This window comes from Dicentrarchus labrax, unplaced genomic scaffold, assembly GCF_905237075.1.
Source record: "Dicentrarchus labrax unplaced genomic scaffold, dlabrax2021, whole genome shotgun sequence".
Taxonomy (NCBI): domain Eukaryota; kingdom Metazoa; phylum Chordata; class Actinopteri; family Moronidae; genus Dicentrarchus; species Dicentrarchus labrax.
In genome coordinates, this window is record NW_026136706.1 from 20,932,200 (window position 1) to 20,954,845 (window position 22,646).

At 43.4% G+C, this 22,646-nt stretch overlaps 2 protein-coding genes across 2 annotated transcripts in view; one reads left to right on the forward strand and one right to left on the reverse strand.

The window, feature by feature from the left end:
• Nucleotides 1-10,297: 10,297 nt before the first annotated feature.
• Nucleotides 10,298-14,947, reverse strand: zic5 (zic family member 5 (odd-paired homolog, Drosophila)). Its single transcript, XM_051404648.1, has 2 exons — nucleotides 13,469-14,947; nucleotides 10,298-12,130 (listed from the first exon to the last, which is right to left on the reverse strand). Exons 1-2 carry the CDS (start codon nucleotides 14,508-14,510, stop codon nucleotides 11,691-11,693), a joined length of 1,482 nt encoding a protein of 493 aa, XP_051260608.1. The 5' UTR covers nucleotides 14,511-14,947; the 3' UTR covers nucleotides 10,298-11,690.
• A 3,766-nt stretch (nucleotides 14,948-18,713) lies between these two features.
• zic2a (zic family member 2 (odd-paired homolog, Drosophila), a) overlaps nucleotides 18,714-22,646 on the forward strand; it is a 4,677-nt gene continuing 744 nt past the window's right edge. The window contains exons 1-3 of the mRNA XM_051404653.1: nucleotides 18,714-20,892; nucleotides 22,042-22,205; nucleotides 22,373-22,646. The exon at nucleotides 22,373-22,646 is cut by the window's right edge and continues 744 nt beyond it. Coding sequence (XP_051260613.1) covers nucleotides 19,920-20,892; nucleotides 22,042-22,205; nucleotides 22,373-22,567 — 1,332 coding nt within the window. The 5' untranslated portion in view covers nucleotides 18,714-19,919 and the 3' untranslated portion in view covers nucleotides 22,568-22,646. The remainder of the gene's footprint in view (nucleotides 20,893-22,041; nucleotides 22,206-22,372) is intronic.

Genomic DNA, 22,646 nt, shown 5'->3' on the forward strand with positions numbered 1-22,646 from the left:
AGGAGGAGGGGGGTGGGTGGCATGGTAATGAGACTCGTTACAGAGCGACAAAAAGTCTCTGCAACTTTTTAGTTTTTTTTTTTTTTTACCCCAAGTGTCCATCTGTCGTCAGCTGTGACTCTGGTGGATGTCTGACTTCAGCTTCACTGCAGCAGCACAGGTTTATTATTTTATCTCTGGCACTGCTGGATTTCCTGTGGATTACTGCAGCGCATATGCATGTTAACTTTAGAGAAACAACAACAATAACCTGTCATGTATGTCAGAATGTATTTTTTTATCTAATTCACACACCAGAAGAGGGACGGATAGGCCCTTTTTGACGCCGCGTTTAACGCACATATTCGGTTTAACGCCCCCTCTACTTTGATTTCATAAAATTTGGGGGAACTACCTGGAGGAGATTATGGGTCTTGTGTGTTTGTTGGCTCTTTGTTGTCCCTGAACGCAGCAGACAAGACAGACCAAAAGAAAGTTTACTCGACCGACACAGACAGTTTAAAAGGAGAAAAATAAAAGTCACAGCGCCTCATAAAATGAACAGGTCTGCGGCCAAACAGACATGCGCGGAGATCAAGTCCCACACCTGCCTCTAAAAGCTAATTAGGCAGTAAAATGTTAAACCGAGGCCCAAATGATTGATGGGCTTCATATTCCTCTCTATTGGAAATGAGATTAAACATTCTTATTATAGGCAGAAATATCCGAGCGGGCAGTTTTAGAACTTTTCAGGAAAAATGTCTGGTGTGTGTGTGTGTGTGTGCACTGATGCCTTTCTACCCCTCTGATCCCGCTCTGCTCTCTCTCTCTCTCTCTCTCTCTCTCTCTCTCTCTCTCTCTCTTCTCTCTCTCTCTCTCTCTCTCTTTGTTCTACCGTGTTTACCTGGACGCTGTCTGATCTGATGGTTTTTTGTTTTCCCGACTCACAGGTGATGCGTTTGAGCAAAATGGTGCGAAACACCAAGTCACACTGTTGGGACATTCAGAACTTCTGATGCATTACTGGTGAAAAAAAAAGGGTGTGCCAACTCCAGGCTTGAAACTTTCTAACTAAATATTATGCTGTTCCTCTTAAACTTTAGACCCGAGATGCATTTGCCTCGTTAAAGCCACTTTCAGCTCTCCTTTGCGCATTTAAAGGTAAAAAAAAAAAAAAAAACCGGACCACGCCGACGTGAATCCGGTGATAATTTCCCATTTCTCTGCACAATCGAAAACCAGGCTTTTGATCTGCACCCGTCTCTCTCTCTCTCTCTCTCTCTCTCTCTCTCTCTCTCTCTCTCTCTCTCTCTCTCTCTCTCTCTCTGTGCCGTTGAGCAGGTGGAGGCCGCGCACCTGCACACACAGCTGCGCGCACCTTGTTATTGCTGCCGCCGCTTGACGCACAGATGAGCTCAGCACACAGCCAACAACACAATCCCGACAATATAAACCTCTCCAGTGCCACAGTTCTCAGCGTGTTTCACTTCTTTTTATGGAGGCAAACCAAGACATGCACTACTTCTATGAATGATTTGGGGCATTTCTACGTAATTTTATATCTGAATAAAATAGCAAATAATATATCTTTAATGTTATTTATTTTTTAATAGATATCCCCCAAAACTGGGCATGGATAAATATATATATATATATATATATATATATATATATATATATATATATACACATATATTTGTGTGATCCCAGCCGTCTATCTCTTATTTGTCATGCTCCGGACTTCAACGTGACACCATCTAATCCAATTAAACACGATAACCCTGGACTCACGTATTATTCTCCTCTTTTTTCCTTCAAGTTGCTGACAAGCACTCTTGGTTTTGTGTGAAAGAGAGAGTCAAGAGCCCTCTCTTAATCCCGGGCACAACTAGGAGTGATTGAAAAGTGAAAGAAACCCCTCATTGGTCCTCGAGCTTGATGGTGTTTTCTTTGTCCGGTGCTCTGGCTTCTTGTTTAGTGCGGTCTGCATGCATAGCAGGCCATTATTTTAGGTCTTTACAGGGGGAATCGCGTCTGCACTGAGCTGGTGACAGTTATTAGTTTGTATGAGAGAAGACTTATTGGAACATAATAAATAATCGCAACTAATCTGTATTCATTAGTTTGTTAAATAGTTAAAACTTGTTGTAATCCAAACAGCCTGCTAATTGGGATTTAGGAAACAATTACACAATTTTTGCTCATTTAAAGTGCGCCTAATTAGTCGTTTGTTTAAATGGTTTAAGCAGATTAGGCCTCCGCCTGTAATAAAAAAAAATGACAGATAAGGTTCAGTCCTCAGTTTTAATCACCCACCCACCCCCCCCTCATTTTCACCCCCATTTTTCTGATAGTAAATCACACTTCGAGTAGAAAACTTCGACTGCAACTCAACAAACAACAGAATAATCAAAGTTCTTCAAATGTGAGAAATTAAAATTACACCTGGAATGAAAAGGTTTTTTTTTTTTTTTCCTGTTCTTATTAAAACTGTTGCAAATTCGCAATTTTCAAGTGTTTCTGAGGAAAAAGGCGACGTGATTCCATTAAGCTCGAGTCGACATAACATATTGTAGGTGTTGCAAAATGACAGGTAATTGACATTAATCCGCTCTCTCTGAGACTCAGGGGGGATCTAAAGTAAATGGGGATACGGTTAATGAAGCACCACTTGCCCTTTGAATCTCGGTCACAGTGTGCAGCGGGGAAGTTTGGATAAACTTCATTCGTTTAACATACTTCCCAGCCATGCATCATAAAATATGAAGAGGAGATCTACAGCAAGTAAAGGTTTAAATGAGGGAAAAAAATTTAAAAATTAAAAGCTCTTGTTCCATGTAGTTAGAAACAAGCTCAGAGGAGGATTAGCACAATAATATCTAACTTTCAAAGTGATGACTCAGTTTATTGCTCTGTGTTCATGTGACATCTCAGGGGCCTTGTGGAATGGATGCTTGCCTAACTGGCCCTAATAATTCGCCATTACCAATAGCCCTTCCTGTTTCCCTGCAACCACGGGGTTGTTATTATGCTTATTATAATTCATATTGGGAGTCTTCCCTATAGGAGCTGTGACAGACAGACAGAGGCCAGGTGGGAGAGGTAGACTTTGAGCGTAAGGAGTCGTACCTCTCCTCTCCATGCGCACGCCGCTCTGTGCTACAGGGGCCTGCGTAATGAGGGCACCTATGGGGCCCTCCTGGATGGAGAGGTGTCCTAACCTCGCCACGGCCGGTCAGAATTGAGGCACCGACACCTGCGAGTCCCCCCTCCTCCTCCTGGCTCCCCCCGGGCAGCGCCTGCCACAGCCTCGCCATCACCGAGAGTTCATACTCCGCGCACAACTTTTGACAACGATAATGATGTGCATGGTGATGCTGAAAATCTGAGGAGGGGCTGTAGTAGGGAAATAAGCACTCTCCGTGTCTGTGCAGGGGAGGGGCCCTTGCATTTCTCCTCAGGACCAATTCAGTTTTGATGGAAAAGCACCACTCTGCAGCCTCCCACTGAAGTGATGAATACATAATCTGCTGGCTGGTTCTCTCAGAACCCAGAGGAAAACGGTTAAATTCACATGTCTGCTATAAAATGTCAAAATGAAACAAGTAATGTTATTCAAAAATAAGCAGATTATCTCATGTAAACAGTGGACATTTATAATTACCACACATTATGTGATAAATACAGCTCTCCTCAGAGGCACATCTTATGGTTTTAGTTTTTTGCTGAGCTATCAGTCATGTTAATAAAATATTGCCATCTCTCAAGGTTTAGTGTCACTAAGATGGATAAGCTTTGATAGTTTGTGAGATATACTGTCATTTACCATGGCAAGTGTCTGCGAAGGGCCAAAAGGTGCCCATCCCCAACGGAGCTGGCCTAATTATACAATTAGTCTTGTGATTGGGACAGTCCAGAGCTAAGTGTCCTGTGGGACAACCAGACACATTATGGCTGTCATCAGTATCTTCACAGCAAGTAAAAGAGCTCGGCCTAATAAGTGCGCTGCTCATGTCCTTAAATGAGGTGGAGGGTTTCTGCGATGTCTTTGATTCAACATGTTTCACATTACTCTCTCTGTGTCTTAAGCGGAATGTACCGAATGCTAGTTTGGGCCCAACATCCTTTCTGCAGCACAAAGCAAGGTCAGGAATGGAAACGTGGATGGTGAGCTGTTTCCTGGAGGCCGTTAATACCTATAGGTCATCTTGGTATGCAATCATTTATGTCTTAAGCCTCATCTGGGGCCTCGGAAGACCAACACCACATCTCTTTGAAGCCATCGGTCAGATGGAGACCCTCATATCTCAATCTCATTGCCTATCCAGCCATATATCCGTTCTGGCTTATCCCTGGTCAGTTGGAAACATCAAGACACCACATTTTCTTCTGCCAATCCATGAGCCATATCTGTCATTTCAAACCCCAAGTCTGTTAAAGGGAATGGGTGTGGGGCTTGTGATGTTTGGGATCCACGCAGACACCTCCGTGAAGTCAGAGGGAGGTCTTGGCCCTGCATGGTTGAGGAGGCAGTGGTGCCTCCACACTGGATACTTTACTGCTATTGCACTGGCTTATCACATTGGATTAGAGCTCATACAGTGAGACTGGAAGCTGAGGATGATTGGTAACCAACTTTACCAGTTTGCCCACAATGAACCTATAGTGGCTCAGCTATGTGAAGGCTGTCAGATGCTCGCATGAGCAGGAGCCAAACGCTTATCTGTTGTTGGCATGTATGGCTGTTTGTCTTTTTTTATTACCAAGACTGATTCTTGACTTCAGTCTGCTCGTGTTCCATCTCCCCTTACGCGGACACAACCCTCTTCTTTTCCTTGCCTCTCTTTTCCAAGGATGCCCCCACTCCCCTCTCCCCAGCTGCGATAGAATGATTTCCCCCTCTCTTAAACGCTGACCTTCTCTACAATAAAACCAGATGCATTCAGGGCCAGCCCTCTGATGTTGCAGGCGTGATAGTTCTGCACAAATCTGGCACTGATACCAATCTTTGCCCACAATGGAGAAAGTGATGGTAAGAAAGGAGAGGCAAAGGAATGGGGGTGGATTAAAATAGTGGACTGGCACTACGCTTTTGAAATCATTTTGATCAATCATAGATAGGTTTTTAAGATATGTTAAGTTGAAAAGGGAAGGGAGATACGTGGATTTAAATTTGATTAGTGGGGATCATGGTGGTGAAAGTAATCCCTTGAAATCACCAGAGGCCTCAATCTGGTATTTTATGTCGCAGGTCACTTTATAAGTATCAGCACATCTTCAATAACAACATGAGAGAGGTACAGAGATGTGTACTTATTTTGACACAATGCTCATATCATATTGATTTTTATTTCCCTCTGCTCACACACTTTAAAAAATAGTCCTTAACAACACAAAATGCTTGAAAATAACAGAGATTTAGAGCCGTACAGGATGTTCTTCATGTGCCAGAGATGAAGCTGTTTCTTTTAGTTCAGTCTAAAGTACCTTGTAAGCAGTATCATCCCTGGGCACAAATCAAAATATCCTACACTAAAAAGTCCATCTGGTTCTCTTTGACAGAGTATATAGTCCACCATTTCCCTCCACCCTCGTCTAGCCCTAGTTTCCAAGTACGATGAAGCCTACATCCTGCATTTAGAGGCTTTTAGGAAAGCCCTGTCATTCAGTAAGAGACTACTGGGGCAGCATGCTCACGCTTATCTGCACTTTAGTTTCTACTTTCTGGCCGGTGGGCTATATAAGGGCCAGGTAGCAGGGCCTGGCTCATGCGGTTGTCCGTGGACGACCTTGCTCTCCTCACCTACTGCCTTGGAGTGGCTCCCAGTCCCGGGATGGGGCTTTTGGACCGGCACCAAGTCTCTACCCCCACAGATGTTACCGAGCCACCAGATATTATGTCAGTTTCTGAGTGATGTATCATGCTTTTCTGAATAGCATGAGTGTAAGGTAGATGAGATACACCTGACGACATAGGAAATCAGTTGAGTAAAGCTTTAGTTCCAGTGTTGTGATTATGGCTCTACTGGTGTTGTTCTGATCTGACATGTCATCAACTCATGAGAACAAACCCTTTTTTGAGAATACATTTCAACCACATTTGAATAGTTATTTGAATGTGAGAAATATACTTTATATACTATATACTTTATATACTTCCAGTTGGTAAATTATGTTTTTCCTCAGTTTATTTATTCAAGTAAAAATCCTCATATTTTGAAATATAATTTCTTAGTGCCATTGCAAATGTGTGTACAGCCTTATGGCACTTGTCCTTGCAATCTTCCAAATGGTTTGTCTTTAATTAATTTCTCATCAGTGAGTTCTTGTCTGTTTTTTCTTTCTTTAGTTTTTTAGGTTTATTTTCTTTTTCGACTCCCCCCCCCCCCCTTTTTTGTCCACATTGAAAACACAAATTAAGGATGGTGAATGGGTGCACTTGTGTTTTTTAATATAATTTTGAGAAACATATTTAGGTTAAGCTTTGATTCAGATGAAACATTCTGATGCGGCTTCGTTATGAAACGGTAAAATAAAACAAGGGAAACTGTTTGAAGTTAGGTCTCTCCAACTGAAAGAACAATTGTAAGCCGCGGTGAGTGCTGGCATTCTGTTTGAGTGCCACTTAGCTTGAGATGGAAGGTGAGAAACAATACTGTCTAAATGTCAGAGCAAGAATAAAGCAAGTTCCCTCAACAGCACAATGCAGGTTATGATTATGCTTAACATGAACCCGCAAGATTGCGCCAGGTTGTTCTATTAAAAGGCTAAAACTGTGAAAGAAAAAAACAACTTCTTTTTTCTCTCATTAAGAAAACAAAAATCATGATGTGCGCTCTGGGTAATTGATTTAATGAAGTTCCTATGAAACTAAAACCAAGTACAGGTCAGTTGAGTAACCCCCCGGCGTGCCCATTGTCAGATGTTTAACTCTCGCACTCCTTTGGGAAAGACATCGGGGCTAATAGGTGAAACCACAGCTGCTGAAGTTGGGCTGGAGAGGAGCGACATTCCCTCTGCAGACGTCCGACAGTCCGAGTGTACAACGCTGAGTCCCCCTCCTCCTCCTCCTCCTCCTCCTCCTCCTCCCAAGCTTCCGCAATCCATGAACCAGAGGGAAAGAGTCCTTCCTCAAAAAATACTCAAGTTTTGAGCCGCTCCTTATCAAACTCGCTGCCGAACTGCTCCCTGCAGGCTGTACTGTAAAACCTACTGACTGAATAAAAGCTGAGTCTGTGCGCCTGCTCCTACTGGAAGAAAGGAGAGAAAAAACACACAAGCTCCGAAGGCAGTCTCGGAGTTGAGAGTCTCGAGTTAACCGGGAGAGCAACTGGACTGCGTGCTTTTCTCACTTGATCATGAAACTTAAAGACAGTAGCCAGGTAGGGAGCTTGGGGAAGGGGGGCGGGGGGAGTTTGGCAAAATGCCTGGATAGCAAATATGTGGCCGTGAAGAAAAGAGTGTTTGTAAGAAAAAAAAAAAGAGAATGAGAAACTCTGAGAAGTTTTGGGCAGACAAACAGGTGTGTGGCAAAGACGCAGACACACTTTAATGTAAGTGACATACATGGCATACATTTGTTGTTTACAATAATTGTGGGGAAACTTAACATACCAAGTTTGACAGTGCACTAAATTAAAGCCCCCCTTTCTTTGGGGGGGTTTACACTGTGTGTGTGTGTGTGTGTGTGTGTGTGTGTGTGTGTGTGTGTGTGTGTGTGTGTGTGTGTGTGTGTGTGTGTGTGTGTGTGTGTGTGTGTGTGTGTGTGTGTGGTGAAAGGCAATAAAAATCTGACCGGAATTTCTTAATTACTCACATTAGGAAGCATAAAAACTAATGGAACAGTTTCTTTCTCTGGAGCACGGCCTGTATTAGAGTGCAGCACTCATCACATTGGGCTCTAACTTTACTGAATGGGCAAACCAAAATACATTCTCTCCTCTACTCACACTCTCTTTTTCTTTTCTTTTTTTTTTTTCCAGGGGACTTCCGTTTATCAGCCAGTTCTTATTATTCACCTGTCATATTTGAGGAACAAGTGTGATTTAATTTTGCACCTGAGCTAAAACGGACCATAGCTGTCAGAAGGTGCTGCTGTATTCGATTTCTGGGTGGGGTGGGGAGGGGTGGTGGTAGAGTCCCGGTTGCTTCTCCACACCTGCTTTCTTGTTCATACATAAACAAAGCTATGCCTAAAATAAAAAATAAAAATGGATTAATTCTTTTTTGGCTTTTATTTACCCCCACCCCCCACCCAAAATAACTGCATAGTTTTCTCTCTTTTTGCCGGGAAAGTGCGCCAACAAGCGCGCTGCAGTTTCAGGCGCAGGTGCTCGGATCAAATGACCTGTGTTTTTTTGTCTTTTTTTTTACTGAGCCTCTTAACTTTTGTGACCAAAATGATCACTTCACAAGCCATTTTCGTGCGCATTGTGCCGACAGCATTCAGGAGATGGATAATGCTTGTAAAATCTGACAAGACGGCGTTTGTTTTGGTTCTACGCTCGTCTGAGAAATTATCATTCAACCCCTTTAAAGGGCGCAATTGAGAAGCAGCGGCGTTTTCACTGCGACTTTCTGCTTTGTCCTCTCCAAAGTGGCGTCTGCATGTCTGACTCTGCCAGTTACTGATTTGCAGGCAGTATGTTAAGGTGGCCCATGTAAGTGATTTCCACGGGCATCCCACTAAAGGAGAACAAATCGCTGACAAAGGAGCGCCTTTCCCATTCAGCAGCGTCGTTAGGACAACCAAAAAGTATTTCTCAGATAATAAGTTCTACTTCAAAGCGTTTCTCACTGAAGGGTGACTGCTTCACTCCTTTTATTAAGTCTCCCTCCTTTTAATGCCGAAGGAACTGTCTCTGGTTATTTTTCATCGTGTTTATTTTGTAACATTCATTGAGCGCTTGTTTCCAAAACGGGGACCCTACAAGAGCAGGCGACTCTTCAGGCCCTCGGCCCCATAAATGTCCACGCACAAAACGAGAGGAGGCCCACAAGTGCTTTTTCACTGAAGGGAGCAGCAGATAAAGTGTTTTTTAAAAAACGCTTAGAGGTGGAGCTATACATTTGATAAAGCCTCTTTAATACAGCTAAACAAGCCTGCAGTTGTTGCCTTTTATTAAAGCCTCCTAATGCTGCTGAAGTGGCTCTTTTCCCGGGCTGTAAAATTTGGTTAATATTTGAGATTGTTTGCACTCCAGTGCTGATTAAGTGTGCTTTTTATGGCCGCAGTCCCAACAATCCTCCAGGTTGACCTGAGTCAAGTGTCTTAATTGATGCAGCGTGCAGCTCTCAACCGTTTTCAATGTGTGTGTGTGTGTGTGTGTGTGTGTGTGTGTGTGTGTGTGTGTGGTGTGTGTGTGTGTGTGTGTGTGTTGACAAGGTTTCCATCTGTTTAAATGTTTTTTTTTTTTTGTAATCTTCTGAATGTGTCCAGTTCTTACCAGGCAGATGTAACCAGGGTGTCTGCAGCTTGTGGGTCATCTACCTGCCAGCGGTTTCGTTTTGTGGCAACACACGTTTTTTTTTTTTTTTTCTTTTTTGGAGAGGGTGCATCCTGAGCTTTGATTATAGTTCATTTAGTGGCAGTTAGTGTTTTTCAACCAGACACATTCAAATGTGAGCGTCTCACTACCCGATTGCCATAGAAATCTTAACGCACCATGAAGAGTGTCAAAGCGGCCAGGCTTCCTCTCAGAAGCTGCAGCCTTTGAAGTGGTGCAGGACTCGCGTTGGTCAATTTTAATTCTATAGACTGGACAGGCAACTCTTTGAAAGTGAGATTGTGCGTTTTAATGGAGGAAATAAGAGGGGGAACTTGTTTTATACACTCTATACAAGGCCTTGCTTATTGTCAGATATCTTTTATCTTTTACTTTTCCCATGAATGATTCATGCCTCGGCTGCTTTGTGCTGTCGCGGCTTTCAGAGGTAGCGCCATCAGGGGGCTATAAGTTTTCCCATTAGCTCAGTGATTAGTTTATACCAGCCTCCTTGGCCCGTTAGGCCTATTTCTGAGATAACAGTGGATATTTTATAGAAATGTTAGCGTAGGAAGTGAACAGCTACTTCAGCTTTTTCATTTGAAGTGAGAATGACACTGATGGTCTGTTCTATGTCTCATTAAAAAAAGGAAATTATTGGACCAGAAATGTGCACACTTCCTAAAATACATTTTTACAAAAAATAGGTCTCCAACAATTACCATTAGTCCAGCTGAATTTATGTGTAGCCAGTCTATTTCCACTGTCTCTCTAATTCCCCAAACTCTTATTAATCAAACTAACATAAATAATAATAATTTGACACTTGTTAATTATTTACTGTATATGTCCTGTTTTTTTTTATTAATTTTTAGCATGAAATTTATATTGTAAATTTAATTTTGAACATCAAGGGTCTGCACAATCATAACTGATTCATCTCTTTTTTTTTATCCATCATGTGCAACGGCACCATGCACCTCAAAGAGAAAGACAGATCACTACAAAAGGCATGCGAGAAAGGGACTTTTCACATTACACAGCTTATTCAAGTAAATGTTTTCTTCTTTTACAGACCACAATTAAAAAAAAAAAAGTGAACAAAAAATTAACATTTAAAAAACAAAAACAAAAACAAAAAAACATCAGCAGGGTACTATGCATCACCAAAACTGATATTATTATTCTTTGGTGTTCCTGTAATTCCAGTACAACATTGATACCAGCAAATAAATTACAATGTACAAAACAACATGTTTTTGTAATTAAAACTACACAACATTCACAAGCATCAGTACAATTACATATATACAAATCCTACAGGGTCAAAGCCTGTCAGTGTAGACATTTAGGGTCTCAAGGGACTTACTCGTACTCTTTAACGAGCATAACACTTGTGTATTTTGCATAAAATATAGTCTTAAATAGTTCTTAAATATTACAAAATTCCATCCAAACACATGTATTGTATAAATCTGAAAAGGTAAATGAGAACCCTTAAGACACTCAGATGTTTGCCTCCTCATTTATTTATTTTTTCCTTATTGATTTATCAAAGTTTGTACCACATCTTAAAGAAATCAATAAAAAAAAAGCCTCATCTTCTAGATTCTGTCCACTAACATTTGTTGCCATTCGCGGGTTACAAGCAGTACCATTTGTTTTCCTTAAATGTCTGGAATATGACAGTGATTGATGGCAGGCAAGTTATTAAACTGCAAGGGGATGATGGGAGGTCACATGAAAGATGTCATTTCAGCACACCAGTTGAGTCTTAAGTCATGCAGTTAATTAAACCCTGCATATTGCTCTTGTAAAAAAAAAAAAAAAAGAAAGAAAAGAAAAAAGGTTATTCATTTTAAAAAGTTCTATTCAGAAATGGGCTCACTTTAAAATGTTTGGTCCTTTCAAAGAAGGAAGGGGAGGATGCTTTTACATTCTTAATTCCACTTCTAATATCACTGCCAAATGTTTTATTTTGACAGTTCGGATCTACATTTGAAGAGAGGTCAGGGGTCACCTCTGCCTTGCTAGTAGGCCTGCGCAGCATCCACGATGATAGTGACCGACCTGCGTTTAGCACAGTCGCCTCATAACACTACAGCTGCAAAATAACGGATCAATATCCCAATAAGCGCACGGGGGCCAGCATGGATTCTACAACACTTTAGCGGGGGTAAAGTGGGTGACGAGTTTAGACAGTCACGTGGTTTGTAAACAGGTTCATCAGAGCATTGTCCTCGGGTCTGAATTTCTGAAAGAGTCCTCGTCGTCCGAATCTGACGTTGGCACATCGCTGGAGGGGGTGTGGAGGTGGTTGGGTCCTCCGCTGCCCTGGCACACGTACCACTCGTTGAGGTTGGTGACCTGAGGGGAGAGGTTCGCGGAGCGGTTCCTGTGCGGCTCGGGGCCGGGCGAAAGGGGGTCTCCGAGAGGGTTTGTGGAGGAAATGTAGGTGACGTTGGTGGAGGTGGGCGGCGGGGACTTGCAGTGCACCTTCATGTGCTTGCGCAGGGAGCTCGGGTGGGTGTAGGATTTGTCACAGCCGCGCACTTTGCAGTAGTAAGGCTTGTCGCTGGTGTGGACGTGGGAGTGCTTCTTCCGGTCGCTGCTGTTGGCGAACTTTCTGTCGCAGCCGTCAAACTCGCACTTGAAGGGTTTCTCTCCTTGAATGGGTGAGAGACAGATGCAGTCAGTGTCACGTGCCATAATGTCATTGCCCTTAAAAAAACAGCCCCAGTAAAGAGAGAGAGAGGGGGGGGGTACATTTTCATACACACACCACAAGATGAACTGCAACTTAATTTCCCCCATATCTCCCATTACCCACTGAACCACAGCCTCTCCCTCAGCATTCCACCTTAAATAAATACAACATGAGTGTTGTGCTCTGTGTAGCTTATTTATTAAACCTCCACTATAGAGCCCACGACCTCCACACCCACTAGTGCAAAGCATTTTCATGTGTGAACACGTGTAACATGCCTGTAGGCCTTTCTGGTTACATGTAGGCCCTATGTGTGTATGTTTGGGGGGGGGAGAGAGAGAGAGAGAGAGAGAGAGACCACCAAGAGCCGTTTATGTACCGTGGTGGTTATAACACACACACACACACACACACACACACACACACACACAGTCACACTCAGATGGAAAACATGCATTTTTTTAAATCATAGCCTGCATGCATGTAAAACTGCAGTGTGCGGTTACAAAATGATAAACAACGAGAAGAAGGTAACTCTCTGATGACTTATATTTTTGGTACATTACTTATTTATTTCCCCTGGGATTTTCCATCATTCAGTAAGGTGTAGAGGGCTGTTGGTGTTGGTGGCGAAAGGCCAGAATGAAGCTTTCTCTTAGCCAAAAACACAGAGTCTCTGTAACAACAACTAAAGAACATCTCCCAGAAAGAGCACTCGTGATTTAAACAATTCGTGAAGTGCTCCTGCACACGAGGCTCACTGTCTTAAACTTTAAACACAATGCATTTTCACCACGAAGCATGTTGTTTTCGTCGGACAGTACACCCGGATACATTGGATTTGTGTGCCTACAACACTACACCAAATACTTAAACCTAATGCATCTGGAGACTGGTAAGCTGCAGTTAACCATGTGCATAACCACAATATATAAACTGAGCTTTTGCGTAAACGTCCTACGCCTGAGGATAATTACATTTACGCGTGTTCCAGCGCTGTCCTGCACGTACGTAAGCACGTTTTACAAATGATATGCCCTAATCCACTCACGCCTACTGCAGACGTCTCGGCGAGTAAAAAAAAAAGTTTATTTTTACGAAAATGAAATGGAACACGTTTAGTCACTGCGAGAACGCGTCTCTGAATAAAACTTTGGTCTTTGCTCGCCCGTGTGCGCAATTTTAGCGGCGTGCGTTGGCACCGTTCATCCGTTCAGGATGCGAGCAGCGACACACGGCCAATATTTTTTAGTTCACATTGCCTGTGTGCAAGTTTTACACAATGAGACGTACTGACCTGTGTGAGTCCTCTTGTGAATCTTTAAATTCTCCGATCGGGCGAACACTTTTCCACAGCCCGGGAACGGACACGGGAAGGGTTTTTCTCCCGTGTGAACTCGGATGTGATTTATCAGTTTGTACTTCGCTTTGAAAGCCTTTCCTTCCCGTGGACATTCCTCCCAAAAACAGACGTGGCTGCTCTGCTCCGGTCCCCCGACGTGCTCCACCGTGACGTGGTTGACCAGCTCGTGCATGGTGCTGTAAGTTTTAGAGCAGGGCTTCTTCTGGTTCTGCTCCTGGTCAATCCACTTGCAGATTAGCTCTTGCTTTATGGGCTGCCGCATGTATCTTAAAAACGCCCCCGCCGCTCCGTGCGGAGCAGAAGCGATGTTCACATTGAGGTTCATGGAGTTGTAGCTGTGGAGAGAAGAGGGTCCATAGTGCTCTGGCCTGTGCCCGAAGTGCTCTGGCCTGCCGTAGATGTCCCCCGGTATACCCAGGCGCATCTGCCCATTGAGGGCATGGTGGTGGGCACCTGGGGACGCCTGGTCGTGAAGTCCAGTGAAAAGTGAATGGGCCCCACTTTCCGTGTGCCCATAAGCACCTGTTGGGGAGATGAACATGCCATGGTGATGAGGGGAGGAGGCGGAACTATGCTGGTCGCCAAGTGCATGCATAGCAGAGGCTGAAAGTTCTCTCCTGAGGATGAAGTCCCTGCTGCTTGAGTAGCCTGAGTGGGGGTGAGCCACGGGGAAACCAACTGTGGTCTGAGCAGAAGTGAAAGATGCCGCGGTCTGGGCTTCGGGATGGCTCTGAATGTGCTGAGATGGGCTAAGTTTGAGAGCATTTGTCTGTGCCATGTGCTCTGGTCCAAATGGAGTGAGTGCCACTCCGGGGTCGTTGCCCAGCTCCCCAGGGTGGAGGTGGGCATGGTGGGAGAGAGGGTGATGCCCCCCTAGCCCCGGGAAGCCTGTCATATTCTGATGAGGAAGGGGTTGAGTCGCTGCCAAATCCGCTAATCTTATCGCCGGATTCCTCTTGCTTAAAGGGGGTTCCATAACTACACTGACAAGTCCATCCGCACTCACCGCAATTGTTTTTCACCACACCACGCTCTCTAAAACATTAGGAAAATATGTATATAAGGGGTCTATAAGTTCTTTTGTCCGGCTTCTAACTCTGCTTGCTCCTTTTCCCACTCTGTCCTCAAGCGATTGGCAGAACATACAACAGTTGGAGGACACAGTGGGGAATACAGTTTAGAAATGGCACTGCGGGTATTGGACGGATTTCGGTGACTGGCAGTTAGGAGAACGAAGCGATTGGCTGTCGTTCAGCGCAGGGGCTCAGCAGGGTTCCGCCCCCTCACTCTCTTTATCGCTGTTGACTCCAAAAAGTTGTACTCACAAAGTTACCAGCAGATCTGTTTGTGTGGCTTTCTGTTTACTGGTGCTGGCGCATGTGGATGACCGAAATGTCAGTTTGTGTGAAAATGCAGCCCAGTGTATATCTCTGGTTTGGTTTGTCCAAGTGTCTTACCATTGATTTGATGTCTCCAATGAAAAAATGAAGAAGCAAAAAAAAAAAAAAAAAAGAGAAAAAAAAAGCCCGCTGCTGGTGGACGGATGTATGTGAGTAGTGTAAAAGATGTGACCAATGCATAGATGTGTAAAGAAGACAACAGTGGTGTCGCAAAGTTTTATCTATTTGGGTTTTGCGCATTATTTTGTTATTGGGAAGCATTACAACATGCAGCTCTTGAGACACAACATGATTTCTTAGGAAAATATAAAATGAAAAGTGCGCACCTGTGCAAAGCCACTGTGTTGTAAAATTAAACTATTTTACTGAAAAATAAAATACAGGAAAAAGGTAATTAAATAAATAAAAAAAATAAAATAAAACTAAATAAACTGAAAGAGAAATAGTTTTGCGTGTGGTCTGCTAGGTTTATTTTTAAATGTTGTTACTCAGTAATATATAAACATGATTGATTTTCTTTGATATAAATAATACTACTACTGCACTTGAATTTGAATAAGCTTTAAATGGAGTTTTGGCTAGTGGAGGCTATCGTGCCAATCTTAATATAATGCTGAAGTTAGGAAAACCAATAAAAATGTCTTATTTACTCAGACATTTCTCATGATGCCTCAATAAAAAATTCCCATTAAAATATTTTTCCTTGGCTTAAATATATTGCACGTTAAGGGTTGCGTTATAAACGTGCAACAGTGTAAGACATAAGCACAACAGCGCAAGCTATCATTTTATTTCAGTCAATGTCCTGACCTATAAAAGGTGCCATCTATGCTTTTTGTCAGCTAACCATCTTTTACTAAGAATGTATTGTCCTGGTTGTAACTGAGGCTGACAGACACTTTTAAACTGCGTTCAAGTTCACTCTGACGGTTCTGTCATTGATATGTCTTAATTCGGACACCTTTCCAATCGATTTTTGATAGTTGGCCTCAAACTACTTGGGTGTTATAACCTGAACAGGAGCTCGCCTCAGAGATTTCAAACATATGAATTAAGAGCACATTTCCCCACTCATGAACATGGTTTATAATTGATTTCCATCGTGTTGGAGAGGGAAGGGTTTACATGTTATGGGCCTGTTGCACGTTGCTGCTTTGTTTAAAGTGATTTATGAACTTGATAATCAGCACCTGAAACAAAGGCTTTAAGGAGAGCTTCCATGTCCAAAATTCCTATATAACGTGTTGAAGTCTTATAAAATATAAAAAGTACGAAATTAATAGTTAGACATGGTGGCTCATTGCTCTCTGGTGTTGAGATTATTACTGTTTATTGTCTATTAACAGCTGCTCATTTTTCCATTTTATCAGCACAATGACTCTGTGTCATATTTGTATTTTTATCCGAATTAAAAAAAAGTTACTAAAACACTTCAACCATGACCCCATGTGTGTGCCGCTATCTCGGGGATTTTTTTTTGAATAAATAAAATATGCTCAGCTCCAATGAGAGCTACTGGAAACCCATAAAACCCAGAGGAGCAGTGGGAGCATTGTTTATGATTTGTTTAAGGGCCCCTGTTTGGTGCAACACCACATTAAATGGGACCTAATGCACACAAAATGAACAGGAATTATAATTTGGATGGTAAAACAGTAACTCACTGGGTCACTATCCTTGTTGCTTAAGCGTGACAATTTGTGAATGTCATGCTTTTTTTTTTTCCCCCAATACACATTCTTAGTCCCAGTACAGCACGTTTCTGTCGAGTTTTCCCATATTTATCATATTTTGACATGTCAAATGAGTGGAAATTAATTTATACAACGCACATTTTTCAATTATCTAAATTGCTGAAGGGGAACTCGAGTTTGAACTTTCTTGAAGGAATGGGTTAAATTTTATTGACTTATTGCTTCCAAATTACCCAAAGCTGTCGATGCCTCAGACGGAAGAGGGGGACATCTTAAACCTCTCTCTCTCCCTCTCTCTCCCTCTCCCTTTCCCTCTCTCTCTCCCTCTCTTTAAAACAAAGACGCTTTGTCATAAACAGGGTTATTTTACCAAAAGGAGTCAAGAGGGCAACATATGTGGTCTTAACGGGTCACAGGTCAAACATCCATGAAACACAAGGTCACGGAAGCCACACTAGTAACCTTCCAGTGTGTCAACATATTGATATTGTCAGATAACAGAGAGGAGAAATACGCCTTTGGCCCCCATTATAATACACAGGCAGAGCGCCCTTATGTGATCAAGACTCTGACTTCATCCATAAGCTTGTAAAAGCTGTTACTTTCAGTCAGCTCTGACTTCAGATCACATTCTGGGTAATATTTCATGTGATTTATATTTTAAATGCGTAAGCCAAGTCTCAATGTGCATTACTGATCCTAAAACCTGTTGAAATACTGGTCTTTGGGGGATTTTCAATAGGCTACCCCCTTTCTTCTCCAAGCAGAAGGGAAAACCCGCAGCCATGTGCCTCTTTACCCGATGGATTTTTTTTTCTTTTTTAATTTTCTTTCTCTTTTTCCCCCTATCTGGGGAAGGTTTTGTGGTTTTCCAGAGAAATAAAGAACTTCTTATAGGGGTCGGCAGACGTGACTTTGAACTTGGATCAGCTCCTGCGTTTCCTGTGGTGCGGGCTGAAATAGACTTGGAAGAATGGCACACACAACGCTCAGCCTGTCCCACTCTGCGCTAAGAGACAGAACAATTTCAAAAAAAGTTTTTAAACGTTTCACTCGCCTTGTTCAACATTATTTGTCGCTTAGGGAGCACCGGAGAGCCGTGGCAGACAGGGAGAGGTGTTGGAGCACTTGGGTGATTTGGTGAAAATGTAAGTAGGCTAAACTTCCTTTGACTTGTATGTGAATGAGCAGCTGTGGTGTATGGCCTGTATATCCACCCATTTGCACGCAGATTCAGTGAACGCTTGTAATGGGAAGTTGCCAGTAAATTAAGCAAATCTTTGGTTTCTCTATAAAAAAAAAAAAACTTCCATCTGTCAGTTTTATGTGTTTGTGCCTGTATGTGAACCAAAAAGTAAATCTCCTGAAGAACATTCTGGTGAACAGAGTGTAAAACAGTGTCTGTATGCAGCAGCCTTTTGTTTTCTTGTGGCCATCTTTTTGGGGGGCTAAAACCAAACATCACATGCTCACAGGGAGCTCCACAACATCTTAATTCAATATCAAGTGAAAAACATCCGACTTTTATTGCTTACATTTTATTTTTGTGAGTTCAGGAGTGGCTCGACCTCATAGGTCACTAATGGTTACCGCGGATCTAAGCACAGTTCACCACCATAACATGTAACTTAATTGCTGTGGTGAATGTGAGAACCACCGAGGAGGCAGAACCAGTAACATATGGAACCATTAAAAAGAACCAACAACAAGCACTGGCGGTTGCCAGTGTGAGCACTGGAGCACCACTAAAGGCCCAGTTGTGGTTCTACAACCAGTGAAAAACCACTGGACTCCATATGGAGCCACACATGCTTTTTCAGCTGTGAAGAATTAGGTGGCGAGACTTTCGTCAGATTTGAATGATTCCACGCTTTAACTTTACTTAATTATTATTACTATCAGCATTTAATATATATAGCCTATATATGTGATCTGTTTAAAATACAACAATTTATCATAATTTGGTCTGATACATTTAAAAAAAAAAAAAAAAAGTAAGGGGGGGGCAGCACATTGAGTCCATTTTAAAATGTTTTGCATTAGTACATCAATACCTGGTTGGCATGATTTTTTTAATTTTTTTTTTTTTCCCAGAGGGACTTGATGCACGCTCAGTATTTTAGTAGACTTGGGAGTCAATAAAAATAAATAAAATAACTGAATATTGAAGCAATGTGTTGTGCTTTATAGAAGTAAAGATGGCTGAAAAGAATGTCTCTCTCGCAGTTATACTGGCAATGCGTACTGAACATTTTGCGCTGTTGGTGTCATTTTCGATATCATGGTGGTTAATTGTTTGCCATATATTTTATAGCACGGCTATAGCTCTGTGTGGGTTGTTATGGCACCGTGCTCACTTTGGACTTCCCACATGTAAAATACACAGAGCTGTGGCATTATATTTAGATTTACTAAATAACAAATCCCCTAACCCGCACTGATTAACATTTCTTCTGTCTAAATATTATATCTAAGTATCTCTCTCCAATCCTGTCTATTTCTCATCAAATGCCACATTTTTATTTTTTAATACACCCTCCAACTCGGCACCTACGGAAGATAAACAACACAAACATGTTCTCTCCTCTCTCTTGTCGTGATCCTTTTGGCTTGTATACCCCCCAAATCTTCTCCTAAAAGTGGGCGGTAATTATTAGTGGAAAATGGCGTTGCACTATTAAGTCGCCAAATCGCTACCTGCTATTGGAGGGGCACCTGGGATTGATGAGGCGCGGTGGCCAATGAGACAGCGAGGAATGAATGAACGGGCTCCAGTTAAAGGGGGCGGAAGAAGAGGTAGGGCCAGTCCACGGAGAAACAGGGACCCTCCGCGATAAACACAGGCGAGCCAGAGAAATAAATACATACCCACTCGGAACAGCGTTTTTTGAGATGCTCCAACTACCCTCGCCCTGTGTATGCAGAGGACACCCAGTAAGATAATTATTTAATTCTTCGAGTGCATTTGAACGCAGCCAACTGTCGCAGTCGAGAGAAGAGGACACGAGGAAACTCTCCACTTCGTTGCATTTGGATTTTTTTGAGGCACAACTTAACTAGAAGTAAATCCAGTGTTCGATAGCCCGAGCTTATTTTTGTTTTGTTTTTTCCCCATGAGCGGAGCAGCGTTTTGAATCACGCCTGATATGGTGTTTCCAAGGTTGGAAGTTGAATCGTTGCGCGCCAGCATCAACATTTGATTCTTATTTTTTTCCCCCTTTAACTTATTCGCTGTATCCTTGAGCCCTGTGCTGATTTAAACACAACCACATTTTTTTGCTTACTGAAATAATGCTACTGGATGCTGGTCACCAGTTCCCCGGGCTGGGAGTGGGGTCGTTTGCCAGGCATCACTCAGCGAGCGAGATGCAGGAGAGAGACTTGAGTTTGGCACAAAATAGCTTTGTAGACTCCGCACACATGGGTGCGTTTAAGCTGAACCATGATCTCTCTCCGGGACAGAGCTCTGCGTTCACCACACAGGCGCCGGGCTACCCCGCTGCGGCACTGGGGGCTCACGCTGCCCATGTCACGTCGTATGCAAGCTCTCCTTTCAACTCCACCAGGGACTTTCTCTTTCGTAGTCGTGGCTTCGGAGAATCCTCTCCGGCGAGCGGCCAACATACTATTTTTGGCCCCACGGCGGGATCCCTTCATCACTCCCACACAGACACTCAAGGCCACATTCTGTTCCCCGGGATCCACGAGCAGCACGGGTCCCACGGATCCACGAATGTCCTGAACGGGCAAATGAGGCTCGGACTACCCGGAGAAGTTTTCGGACGCTCCGACCAGTACCACCAGGTTTCCAGCCCGAGGACCGACCCGTACTCGGCGGCGCAGCTCCACAACCAGTACGGCTCCATGAATATGAACATGGGGATGAACATGGCAGCCCACCACCACCCCGGTGCCTTTTTCCGCTACATGAGGCAGCAGTGCATCAAGCAGGAACTCATCTGCAAGTGGATCGACCCCGAGCAGCTCAGCAACCCAAAGAAGTGTTGCAACAAAACTTTTAGCACCATGCACGAGTTGGTCACGCACGTCTCAGTGGAGCATGTCGGGGGACCGGAGCAGACCAACCACGTCTGTTTCTGGGAGGATTGCGCCCGGGAGAGCAAGCCATTCAAGGCGAAATACAAACTGGTGAACCACATTCGGGTGCACACCGGGGAGAAGCCTTTTCCATGCCCCTTCCCCGGCTGTGGAAAGGTCTTCGCACGGTCGGAAAACTTGAAGATACACAAGAGAACGCATACAGGTAATTATGGCAACACTGTGAAGTATTTATTTTCCGTAATTGATTTTTATTTTTAAAACTAAGATTGGTGTCATTGTTGTTGCTGAGCGTGCGTGTGCATTTATTTCGCGCCCTGCCAAACCCAAATCAAGATCTAATTATCAGGGGCTATTTTGGGCTGCTAAAGTAGATAGTATTCGTTGAAACAGTCAAAGTAGATTTAGGACCACATCCAGGAGAGAGAGAGAGAGACAGGAGTTTAGCGGAATCGTTTCTTCGCTACACCCGGACACATTGCAACAATTCTTCTGGTGTAAAACATTTCCCAAACGTGAAGAAAACAATTTCACCGGGCCCGTCGGTGTTTTATTATTCGGGATAAACTTAAAAAAAAAAAAATGGGTCAAAGTGGACAGTTGGAGGCGCGTCGCGGGCACCGTAGAGTAACCAGGCTGGTGGTGAATCAGACCAGTGGGTTTTAATGCAGCTTGTTCTAGATGCTGCGCTTTTATTCCTCACACAATATTCCCCTGCATCATATAGAAATCCACTCACTTTGGCCTTGGAGAAATTAATTGTACTAAATTCCTAATCAATCTGTAATTCCTGCGTGTTTAGGAGTTGCGTGTGTTGTGGTTTAGGCTCAGCCGAGCAGAGCAGCACTGTTACTGTTTATGCGTGAGGAATGCCTTTTGTTTTTCTCGTGCGTCCCTTTGATAGGAGCTTAAGGTGCTAGACAGGGCCATTACCAGCCTTTCACATTTGGACTTATTTTCTTGGGAAATACATTATGGTGCCGTGCCATGAAATTGCTCAGGTGCTAATTAGATTTTTATTGTCTCCCAGCAAATGGCACGGCTTCTGTGGGCCTACTGAGGACGGCCTTGTCCCCCTCTTCCCACCCCCTCCAAATCACTATGCGCATTATTTAGGCTAAATAAGATGTAGCGACCCCCCTGTCTAAAATAAGCCTTAAACTCAATTGGGATCAGGATACGGGTTGTTTTTTAAACACTGCTGTGAGTTTTAGGGAGCACATGCAAAGCACCATGCGCTCAACTTTTTTACATTTGTATTTTACGCATCCATTGAGCTGCACAGCCCGAGGCATCTCTGAGTAAGAAATATATATCTGACTGTGTTTTTCTTCTTGTATTTTTTTTCCTGCAGGAGAGAAGCCGTTCCAGTGTGAGTTTGAGGGCTGCGACAGAAGGTTTGCAAACAGCAGCGACCGAAAGAAACACATGCACGTTCACACGTCGGACAAGCCTTATCTCTGCAAAATGTGTGACAAGTCCTACACACATCCCAGCTCTCTACGAAAACACATGAAGGTAAATACGGCGTGTCAGAAAATGAGTGCGTGTCAGGCCTCTGTAATATGATTATAACACCGATTGTGTTTCAGAGTGTGCACCATTCATTCCCATCTAAATTCAAGGGCTTAATGCTGCATATGTTGAAGTATAAATACTTAACCTGCCTCTCTGTTTTTCCCCAGGTCCACGAATCCTCCCCACCAGCATCAGATTCATCACCAGCAGCCAGCTCTGGTTATGAATCCTCCACACCTCCAGGCCTGGTGTCTCCCACCACCGAGACCCAAAGCAACACCACCCTGTCCCCAGCCTCAGCTGTGCACAACACCACCAGCCACAGTGGCCTATCCTCCAATTTCAGTGAATGGTATGTTTAGGACTAAGCTGAAATGAAGCAACACACACTCATTTCACAGCACTGGACCATCCAGCAGGAGATTGGGACATGTGCACACA